The 11,953-nt window shown below is 46.4% G+C and overlaps 1 protein-coding gene across 2 annotated transcripts in view; it reads right to left on the minus strand.

Annotated features, from left to right (window-relative positions):
* NR5A2 (nuclear receptor subfamily 5 group A member 2) overlaps positions 1–9,683 on the minus strand; it is a 157,382-nt gene extending 147,699 nt beyond the window's left edge. The window contains exon 1 of one of the 2 annotated variants that reach the window (XM_003264519.4): positions 9,371–9,683. In XM_003264519.4, coding sequence (XP_003264567.2) covers positions 9,371–9,434 — 64 coding nt within the window. In that variant the 5' untranslated portion in view covers positions 9,435–9,683. The remainder of the gene's footprint in view (positions 1–9,370) is intronic. The other variant, XM_030818416.1, reaches the window with a different exon arrangement.
* Positions 9,684–11,953: the final 2,270 nt, after the last annotated feature.

The following is an 11,953-nucleotide window of genomic DNA, read 5'->3' on the forward strand; positions in this document are numbered from 1 at the left end:
TGAGGCTGACCTAGTGAGGCAAGCTTTGTGACCATGCTCATAACGCCAGCTGCCAGGGCCAGAAGGGACTTGCTTAGGCCACACTAGCGACTTCTTGGTCCATGCCATTCTACCCTCCCACCACATCCCCGAAAGATGGAGAGTGGTGGTGGCAAAAGGCCAGCTGGCACTCATTTATCTCTCCACAGGTAGACTTTCCAGGAAAGAAAAATCCTCAAAAAATGGGAGGGGTGCGGAAGGGAATAGTGGCTGGGGACTAGGTTTTAAAAATCCATGCTTTAAAAAAATTAACGGAGGAGCTTGTATCACGGAAGGAAGCCCTTTCCTCTGCTTTGAAAGTCTAGTCCAGGCCAACACCTAAGCGTAGCAGAGAAATGGAGGGGGACTGAAAGAGCAGAAAGTCTCGAGCGAGAGAAAACGGCCTTTCCTAAGAACCAAGGGAACCCCTAGCTCAGAAGCCTAAGCCCTCGGCGCTCCAGGCCTTTACCTCGACGACGGGAAACGCTCCCTGGGGGCAGCCCTATTTCAGATCCCCTGGAAGGATGTCAATATCCCCGCCAGCAGTGGACGAGGCAAGGAATCTTCCACTGGAATTGATTCTTGCCAGAGACCCGAGGGCACACAAACCTTCCTCTGGTGGCTCCGCAAGGGATTTAAGGAAGCAGCGGGGTCTCCATCCAAGAGGCAGATGCAGAGACAGGGGCGGCGGCACCAGGCTTACAGCGTCAAGCTCATTACTGCCCTCCAAGTACACCCTTTCTTCTCCCTCAGAACTCCTTCCTCCTTCTGAGCACTCACTCTCGTCTTTTGACCCTTCAATACTGCTGGACAAGGGACGCCTATTGAAGCCGGGGACCCGCCAGCTCAGTGACCTTGGATGGGTCTGGGCGTCCCCCAGAAAGCCCTCTGCTAAAGGAAGCTGTGGGAAGAGGAACCCGAGTTCTCGGTGTCTAAGATGGGTTATTTGGGAATGGTTCTGGGTTCCCGAGGCCGCAATATGAAGACAGCCAAGTGGCTGCGGGAAGGGAAAGCAGTTGAGACGTAAGTAGGTGGAACGGGGTCTGTGTGGTCTAAATGCCGGCGCCAGCGGTGGTCTGGACTGACCCATAAATACACCTACCGCAGTTGGACAGACGCATCTCATCCTCCGCCGGGGACATCTTAGCAACTGCCACTGTACCTCTTAGTGGAAGCACACTTAGGAACCCACCCCGTACTTACCGCTGCGGGAATTGTAACTGGTGGCGGAGACCAGAGACTAGAACCCGGGAGGCCTGGGAGTCGGTGGTGGGACCGGGGGACAGCTCTGTTCAACTACCTTGCGCGTTCTCAATTTCTTTGCACTCCCTCTGCCAACTTCTGGCAAACTTCTCTCCTTTTCCCCCACCTCCCCTCCACCTCCCCTCCACCTCCCCTCCACCTCCCCTCCACCTCCTCTCCACCTCCTCTCCACCTCCTTCTTTCCGACGAGACTGGTCTCCAGGGCTCGCCCTTCCCGGTTCTGACTTTGTCTTAAAGTGTTGATTGACGGTTGCAATTACGAAGGATGATGGCTCGGGGAGGCTCCCGCAGCCTTGATGAGCCCGAGAAGCGCAGTCCTAGCATATTTTATCCACGCTCGGCGTTACGGGGCCGTGCACGCCCCATTCACCCAGCTGGCTGGAGCTGAGGAGGCCTCGCACTCCCCACTCGCGAGGATGCAACTGCCTGCCCTCCTCCCCACCTCCTCCTTCCCGTGGTTCAGCACCGCATTTAGGAGCGTGAGCTGCGAACAATCAGCTCGACCTGACCTGGAAAGTGTTGTTCAGCCCCCGCGCGCTTGACCCCGTGCCGGCTGCAGCGGGAAAAAATATCAGGATTTTCAGGAGCGGTTCAGGTTTCCTGGGCTCGCAAAAGGTGTGGCAGACACACCTTTCCTCGGCGCCTGGGTAGATGACCCACCCAAACTTGCACAAAACTTGCAAAACCTTCCTCCTTCGAAACAATTTCTCCCGTCTTCTCTTCCATTCCCACTTTTTGGTGCTTTTTAAGAAACCAGGACAATTAGTTTTTTCGTCCCACATATCTACCTTTTAGACCCAGGAAGGAGTCTAGATTTTTTTCAGATCTCCATTACTAGGCCGGGATAGCCCGAGGGGAAGAGGAGCAAGTTTTTCAGCCTACGGAAGCTCCGGGTCTGCCTAATTTTTCCGCCCCTCCCAACCGAAAAGCCCAGCAGAAGCTGCTTTTGCCTTTCTCTGAAAAGTTTAGCCAGAACTCCAGTTTCACTCCCCGGCTCAGAGGGCTGGGCTACCCGCCCACGCCCGTAGGCTCCACCCGCCCTCATCCTGAGCGCTTTGTATTAGAAAGAGATGGGTTAAATTTCAGTACAGGCATAGGAATTACCAGGGAGCGTTGTGTTGACCGAAGCTTTAAAAAAGCAAACCTGAATAGGTGAGTAGTCTTGCCTTGTTAAAAAAAAAGAAAAAAGAAAAAAGAAAAAAAGCCTTTCTGCTGCACGTGTGAATAACTACTTAAGACATCAACATCAGCCCCTAGAGCAGGATGGCGATTGATTCACAATCACTATGAGAGTATCTCGATCTGGCGTGGCGCGGTTTTTATTGCGGAGGAAAACGAAAGCCGAAGCAACTGTCTGGGTAATCCAACCTACCCCCCACCCCACACCGGGCAACCTCCCACCCTTGCCCCAGAGGAAAGGAGGGCTTTTTGGAGAATTTGGCCTGGGTATCAGAATCTACGGCTCTTTGTATAAAAAGAGTTCACTGAAGAACCTTTTCACTTATTTTCTTTGCAGCAAGTTGTCCCAACCCAGGGGTCCTGGAGCGCCCCGCCAGGGTATAGCCGGTGCCCTTAGAAGAGAGTAACAGGGAGATCCGGTCTTAAGAAAGGAGCGGGGCAGGGGAAATAATCTCGGGTAGGTGGTCCAGTCTAATCTATCTCTTCCTCTCTGTAATTGAAATGGAAATTTGAGCCAGCTCCAGTTCAAAACTATTGAGACTCCATCCATTGGAATCAATCCTGTCCAGCCTCGGGGCCAACAGAACGACGATCCCGGCGCTAGCAGGCCACAAAGCACCTTGTGAAACTAGCTGAACACTTGCAGTTGCATCATTTACACCCTCTCCTCCGCTTCAACCTGGGTCAGGAACAAAATCCTTAGCACGAGATTATTCTAGGCTGCCATTTAAATGTATCCGGCGATACTGGAAACTTCTTGACGGAAGGGGTAACGTCCTGCATTGCTTCAGAATTCCTCGGCTTTTGCAGCGAGGGGATGGATCCAACCAAACTTCTTCGTTCAGAAAAGCCCCTGCCTGAGCTTCCGATTCTTAAGGTCAAAGAGTGCCGGGACCGCAGAGGTGCGGGGTCCAGCAATTTGGGTCTCACTTGGTCAGCAAAGAAAATGGGAGCTTGGAAAGGCAAGACTTAACAGTGGTACCGTCACACTCAAGCATGGGCGTGGAACTAGAGAAAGTGTTATGGTCTGGGCAGTTACAGAGGTTGCACAATTAGAAGGGCGTGGGCTTTTCCAACATGGAGATAACTTTTGCGATTAAGAGATTGGTGTACAGTGTGTGCCAAGGCTTGAGAGAGATTCACTTGTTTTCTCCAGAGTTTCTTGTCTGGTAACTGGGAAGTTGATTCCAGGACCAAGCAGTGGATTCCGACCAATTTTCTTTCCATTCCTGTAGAGGCCGGGGGAGCAAGTGGAGCTTGCAGGGGCCCGGGAAGCAGGGGCTGCAGGCACCCAAACCCTGAGCAAAGAATCCAGCACTTACCGTGAAAAATGCTAGCATGGGTGTGGGACTAGCATATCTCACTGCGAGAGGCACAGCTGGGTTTGTCAAAGGTGCTTTTTTTTTTTTAATTGACATCTAAATTGTCTTTCCCTATACCCTCCTCTCATGGTACAACAGTATGTTTGTTAATGCTATCTAATTCAGTCACTCAGTTTGAGTGATTTCCCTGCCCTCCTCATACCCACTGACTCTATAACAAGTACATGCTCTGAATTTCCTCTCAGTTCCTTCTCACCCATCTGTTGGTAGCCCTGCGAGTTGCTACCATATACCACAAATTCACAAGCTAAACTTCATCCAAACTCCAGAGATCCTTTCCAGGAAACTCCAGAGTAGGGGACCAGAAGTGTCTTCGTCCCACCCCACTCAGACCTCAGTCCTCCCAGATGTGACTTCCACTCTGCTTTCCACACACCACTCCCTATGCCACCCTTCTGAATTCTAGAAGGATCCAAATGTGATTTCTACTGTGGAATGGAAATGAAGATTAAAAAGCCACTTACAAATATGTTTCTAAAGCTCGAAATGTCTCTTGGAGGAAAGTCTGCATAGACCAACATTGTATTAAATCATAACTCCTTTATATCAACAAGAACAAGTGGTTACCACTTTGGAGAAAGAGCATGTATTTCAGAATACTTCTTGGGTTCTATTTATAGTTCATTCTCTTGACAAGCTGAGTAAATTGCTTGACCTCTGATTCCATTTTTTAAATCAGTAAAATTAGGTTAACAAAGTAAACTTTATAGTTAAATCAGACAGCGCCAGGAAAGAAATATACTATGCTGGATATATATATATATCAGTTCCCCTCTGTCTTTCCCCTTAGCTTCACTCAAACTCATCATTCTGTAAGAAAACTAAAAAGGGAATCACTAACCATTCTAGGACCACCTTCCAGTGGGATGTGCTTGCTAACTTGATTGTCTTGCAGGGCTTGACAAAGTCCTTGGGGACAATTACATTATGACCAGATAAAACTGCTCATATAAGTGCTCATGGTCATCTGCATTCAGGTTATTTGGTGTTTAATAGTTAAACTCCAAATATCTTTTCTTTCTTATCAATCACACAAAAACATACATAACAGCTTCCCAAAACACTAAAGAAGAGGCAACCTTTATCAACTTGCCTGGTCAGTTTCAGTACACATGGTTTTCTCAAGCTTGATCTGTCAAGATCATATTGGTCATATTTCAACTCTTCCCCAGGGCCTCCCCAGAGCACAATGCCCTCCTGAAGTTCCTTGAAGCCAACTGGATTTTTCCGAGAAGTCTGTTCCAATAAGGTGAAGCGTGAGGAAGCGCAACTCAAAAGAACTAGTTCTATCCTAAGGTAGACTCTAGAGCTGTGGAGTGAAGTTGTCTTGCCTGCCTAGTGCATCCCTGGGGGTGGGGATTAGGTTGGGCCTGTAGGTGGAAGTCTGACAATATGCCCTTCTCTAGCTCAACTTATGTTCAAGGCTGAATCCAAGATAATCCTAGACATTGTGTCTGGTGGAGGGGTCAAGTAAAGGAGAGAAGCATTAACAAGCCTCTGTTCTCCCTTCCTCTATAAATCTCTCTTGGTTTGTTAGAAGAGGTGTTAAAGATGCCGGGTGCGGTGGCTCATACCTGTAATCCCAGCACTTTGGGAGGCTGAGGTGGGTGGATCACCTGAGGTCAGGAGTTCGGGACCAGCCTGGCTAACATGGTGAAATCCCATTTCTACTAAAAATACAAAAAATTAGCCGGGCGTGGTGGTGTGCACCTGTAATCCCAGCTGCCTGGGAGGCTGAAGCAGGAGAATGGCTTGAACCCAGAAGGCTGAGGCTGCAGTGAGCCAAGATCATGCCATTGCACTCCAGTTTGGGCAACAAGAGCGAAACTCCGCCTCCAAAAAAAAAAAAAAAAAAAAGGTGTTAAAGAAAAAGAAATCCTTTTTTGTTTTTTTGTTTTGTTTTGTTTTGTTTTTGAGATAGGGTCTCACTTTGTTGCCCAGGCTGGAGTTCAATGGCACAATCACAGCATCCTCAACCTCCCTGGCTCAAGTGATCTTCCTACCTCAACCCCCAAGCCCTAGTCACTGGGACTACAGGCACATGCCACCACACCCACACCCAGCTAATTTTTTTTTTTTTTTTTTTTTTTTTTTTTTTTTTGTAGAGCCTGGGTCTCACTATGTTGCCTAGGCTGGTCTGGATCTCCTGCACCCAAGTGATCCTCCATCCTCAGTCTCCCAAAGTGTTGGGATTACCAGTTTGAGACACTGTGCCTGGCCCAAGAACTCTTTTAACTCTGGTCACTACCTGTGGATCCAGGCCAGAAAAGAGGAATCTGAGAAGCACTGTTTTGGAGATGGGCTGGGGCATGGAAAGAAGGGAGGCTCTAGAGTTTAGCTTCATAGAAGAAACTGGCAGCCTAAGCCCCAACTATGAGAATCAGAACATGGGCTTGGGTGGCTGGCATTCTAAATAAAGCTCGCTGGAGGTTAGGGTGACATAACGGCTATCACACTTTCCACTGATGACGTCTACTTTCAGAGATCCTTATAAGCACAGAGATTGCTGGAGGTTATCACTGAAATAAAATCAGACTGAGTGTTCAGGGGACCAGATAGCAAGACTCACATTACAGACTCAATACAGTGTTTGCACTGTGTATCATGTACCCCTAAGTATGCAGACATAACCTTCTGTGGATAATATGCAATATTATACTGAGTGCATAAAATATTCTGCAAATGCAGTTAATTTGAAGGATTACGGAAATTTAATATAAATCAAAGCATAATATTGGGCACATTGTGAGAGTGGTCAATAAATATTTGTTTTATGTATAACATATTTCCTATTACACAGATATGGCTCTTTTCTTGATATAGGTAAGTATAAAAAGCCTCTAAAGTTAGTACTGCATATTATTCAATAAAATCATCCCACCTGGGAGAAAGAAGTAAACCAAGACCAGAAACCAAGAGTCTGGCCAGTGTCCCAGAGTTAGTTAACTTTATGGGAACAATCTAGTTATAACCTGAGTGTGCTGCTTTTACACTACAATAAATGATTATCTTGCAGGTAGGCAGAAGCAACAACTTTATCTTAATTCTGCTTTTCTATACAAGCACAGACATCTATACAAAACTTTCATGTGACCATCAGTGTGCATACAAGATGTAGCCCCTAGTTAAAAACCATGGAGACACCTTTTCAAACAAAAGGAGGCTCAGTTCCTAGTACAACACAACTGAATTAAATGTAGAATTGTAAACCCTGATTGATGTCTACACACACCGGGCTCGGTTTTGTGAACCACTCAACACAGCCCACCTTGCAATTTGCCATCTGAAAGCTACCCTTGAGACCCTCAGACACTCTCTACAGCTGCACCCGTGGGTTCTTCCCAGTGGGGCTGCCCTGGGCAATCAGAAAGACCCATTCAAGGGGCATCTCTCCCTCAGGAATCGGGTCAGGCCCTTCAACCCAACAGTTCAGTCCGAAGGCTCCTCACCGCCCTCTCTTCCTCTCCCTCAGCACTTTGGGTGGCTCCGTCCAGCCATTCACCCTGGGAACGACCGTCAGCACCCTCGTGGAGGCTACGAGGTAAACAGATTGTCTCTCGGTGCCACAGCCGCCTCGGGGTCACTAAGATGTTGCAGATGTGGACACCTCACAACCACCTGCGGGGCTCCAATACCAGGGGGCGGAGGGGCTGTGCTTGGGTTGGGAAGGGACTGATGGCTGCGAACAAGATCCTGAAAGAGGTCTCTTTTACCGGAAAATTGACTGGAATTTTGTTATCCCGGAATCCGGCGCCCGGAAGTGCCTGCACAGGTTTAGGATGTTGGGGTAGTCTCGCTGAGGCCAGGGGAGAGCCTTCTTCGGTATTTTTCTTGAGGTGTAGTGCCCAGCAGCCCCTTATGGGCTGGACCGAGAGTCCTCCGGTTCCCAGCCCTCTGCGGTGGGACCGATTCCAGAGCTGCAGGTGTTCTCTGTTTACGCTCAGAGTGTACCCGCCTCCGTCCCTTGCGATGTGAGTTGCGCGTGCGGAGGGTGGAAATACAGTTCTTCCAAGGTTGCAGAGAGAAGTGCAACAGCGTCTCTTTCCCCTACGTTACCCTCTTTAATTCACCCATGGGGTCTGGGGGAGACTGCGGGGGATCGGCGTGTGTGGTCTCCCGACCCAGCTCAACTCTATTTTGGCAGCGGCGAGCCGGGGCTGCGCGCAGCAGGAGCCCAAGACCGCCCGCGCGGGTGCGAGCCCCCGAGCGCGCGTCCCCCGTGCGCGCGCAGTCCGCGTTTCCGGCCCGAGCGCGCTCTAGCTGCGGCCCCGGACGCTGAGCCGGAGCTGCGCGGAGCTGCCCGGAGCTGCCGGGAAGGACTCCTCGCCTGCGCACCGCGGCGGTTCTGCCCGACGAAAAAGATGCGAAATGGTTTTGTGCTTCTCTCTCATCTTTCTTGTGCCTGTATTTTCTGTGTTATCTGCAGAACAATTGATTGTGTGTTACACCCTGCTTGCCTTCCCCATGTTTTCTTTTTCGTAAATATAGAACATTTTTGGTAAACATTTCCTCAAGTGATATACTTTAGGGTGTAGTTGGCCCATAAAAAAAGCAATCACTGTATTCTGTGGAGTCAGCTGACTAGGAAGGAAAAAAGAGAAAAAACTCAAGCCTTGATTTTCTTTCTTGTTACAATGGAGCTGAGACTCAGAGCTCATGGCAGGCCCCTGCAAATTCGGAGGGAAATTCCAGTCCGAAAGCCTAGGCAAATGCTACCAGAAAAGGCACAGGTCCTTCAAAAACTGGGGAAAGGCAGAAGGGCTTGACTTCCAACAGACAAATAATTACAGAACACTGGGAATTACTTCCCTTTAGTCCTTTACTTTTAGGATTAATTGAATGTAGTCTTGCTATAAAATTCACAAGTTTGTAACTTTTTTAAATGAAAAGTAGCTTTATTATTTCTGTTTGTAAAAACAAAATATATACTAATTATTGTGAAAAACAGTAGCTCTTAACTTCAAATCCTTTACTAATGATGGTCTAGTTTTTTTGGGTTTTTTTTTTTTTTTTTGGAGGTGGGGGCATGACTTTCATTCCCCAGGAAAATAAAATGAAAATTTTTTACGGTATAAGCAGAGAATGAGACACCATACTTTTGTGTGGGTTGAAAAGTGACAAATACTTGACAGCTATCTGTTAGAGTTTGATCAATGATCACTCAATATGATTAACTTGTTTCAAATTGTTCAAATTTTAGCTTATTATTTCTGATTAAAAATTATCAGAAAATATTAAAGTTGAAATTGATAAATTATAAATCATATTTTCTGGCTGTTTAGGCTATTAGAATGACACCAGTAAACACTAGATATAATGAATAATATTCATATTTTGAAATATCCATTTGCTTTTTTTGAACTGCAAGAAAGATAAATGTGAGATATATATACTTAGGCTTATTATGTGCTTTTAATAAACATAATAGGAAAAGCCATGACTTAAAATGCAAAATCCATCAACGAGATTAAATTATATGTATGTAGTAGCAGAATAAATAGATGATCAATAGAGAAATTCCTACTTACCAATAGGTGTAAGTCCGTGCTTTAAAGACTCTTGTAAATCCCCAGTATCTGAATTAGAAGACATTCTTTGTGAAATTATAGGCAGTTCTTTGGCTTAAAGCAGAAATCATTGAGCAAAAGAAAAGTGCAGCTTGTCAAATTTCGTGGCCTTGGGAAGGACACATCAGACTACAGTAACCCTTAGTGAAAGTTAAGAAAAAGCAAAGGAAAAAAATAAAAAATCCAGAATTCATAAAGTTACAAACAAGTCTTTCCCTGGACTCTGTACTTTTTCCAACATTAGTGACCTGCTGTAAACCATGTATCCAGTTTCATGATGGTTTCTAATCAGAAGAATGGAAACTTTTGATAGGCTTTGACTCATCACATGACTCTATGCAGGTTGATAAGAGGACCCTGTTATAAAGTGACAGCAAAAGAGATAAGAATTCTTGCCAGATAATGGCAAAGAAATGATTAACTCAGAAGTGGAGAGGTGCTATGCAGCACAGAGAGTGGAAAGTTGTAAAACTGAGGGGTCAGAAGATCAGACTTAGTGGATAAAACTGCAAACCAGCTAACTAACAGGCTAACTAAACTTTGGCTTGTGACATACCCCTTGATGTCATCACCTCTTTGCATAGAGGAGGACAGACATAGCTCTTCTGACCTCTGTAAATACATTTTAGATGATAACATTGGCAGACATTAATTCTTAAAGTGATGACTACAAATGTGATCGACACTCTGAAATACTACAGGTAGCATTTCCAAGCTTATGGTCATTTATTTATTCATGTTGTGGTCAACCAACTTTTTTATCGGGCCTATTCATTAGATGAGGAGTTAACCTTAGCTTGTTTCTACATTGGTCATGTGGCTAAAACACAGTCTATCTCTTTATCCCCAAAAAGTAAAACTTATGCTTTGAGATTAATGCTGGCAAAATGGTGAATACGTAATACATTTTTCATAGTTATAAAGTTATTATTCTTAGGCTGGGCATGGTGGCTCACACCTGTCATCCCAGCACTTTGGGAAGCCAAGGCAGGCGGATCACCTGAGGTCAGGAGTTCGAGAACAGCCTGGCCAACATGGGGAAACCCCATCTCTACTAAAAATGCAAAAATTAGCTGGGTGTGGTGGTGCACCCCTGTAATCCCAGCTACTTGGGAGGCTGAGGCAGGAAAATTACTTGAACCTGGGAGGCAGAGGGTGCACTGAGACACTGTTGCACTTCTCTCTGCAACCCTGGAAGAACGCAATCCAAGATCGTGCCACTGCACTCCAGCCTAGGCAACAGAGTGAGACTCTGTTTTCAAAAACAACAATAACAACAAAATAACAATTTTTTTTTTTTTGAGATGGGGTCTCGCTCTGTCGCCCAGGCTGGAGTGCGGTGGCACAATCTTGGCTCACTGCAGCCTCTGTCTCCTGGGTTCAAGCAATTCTCCTGCCTCAGCCTCCCGAGTAGCTGGGATTAACAGGGGCACACCACCATGCCCGGCTAATTTTTGCATTTTTAGTCGAGATGGGGTTTCACCATGTTGGCCAGCCTGGTCTCAAACTTCTGACCTCGGGTGATCTACCCAGCCTCGCAAAGTGCTGGAATTATATGCATGAGCCACCGCACCCGGCCAAAACCCCGCATTTTAATATTGACACTCCTTTTAAACTAAGTAAATGCAGGTTGTGTGTATGGGTACAGATAATTTTTAACTCAATATATAAACATTTGTTGTAACAAAACTTCATGCATCAGATGATAGATTTAGTGGTCTTTGTCTAAAGATTCACATTACAGAATTTATGGTCTATTAATTTATTTAGAGATGGGATCTCACTCTGTCACCCAGGCTGGAATGGAGTGGCACAGTCATAGCTCACTGCAACCTCAGACTCATGGACTTAAGCAATCCTCCTGCCTCAGCCTCCTGAGTAACTAGGACTACAGGTGTGTACCACCACACCTAGCTAATTTTTTAAATGTTTTGTAGAGACAGTGTGTTTGTAGAGACAGTATTGCCCAGGTTGGTCTCCTGGGCTCAAGCAATCCTCCTGCCTCAGCCTCCCCAAGTGCTGGGATTACAGGTGTGAGCTACCTGTAAACCCAGGCCAGTCCTTTTTTTTTTTTTTTTTTTTTAAGGCAGAGTCTTGCTCCATTGCCCAGGCTGGACTGCAGTGGCACAATCTTGGCTCACTGCAACCTCCGCCTCCCAGGTTCAAGCGATCCTCCTGCCTCAGCCCCCCTAGTAGCTAGGATTACACGTACGTGCCACCATGCCTGGCTAATTTTTGTATTTTTAGTAGAGACGGGGTTTTGCCATGTTGGCCAGGCCGGTCTCGAACACCTGACCTCAGGTGATTCACCCGCCTCTTGCTGAAGCAAGAGGATCACTTGAGGGCACGAGTTTGAGACCAGCCTGTGCAATATAGTGACACTCTATCTCTTAAATAATAAATGAAATAGTAATAATAAGGCATAAGGAATAAATAATTATTTATTAATAATAATAAATACAAATAATAAAGTGATTTGCCTTTCTTCTCCTCCTTATTGTATATGGTTAACAAAGCATGTAACAGCACAAAGATTGAATTTCA

The sequence above is a fragment of the Nomascus leucogenys genome, chromosome 9 (assembly GCF_006542625.1).
Source record: "Nomascus leucogenys isolate Asia chromosome 9, Asia_NLE_v1, whole genome shotgun sequence".
In the NCBI taxonomy this organism is placed as follows: Eukaryota; Metazoa; Chordata; class Mammalia; order Primates; family Hylobatidae; genus Nomascus; species Nomascus leucogenys.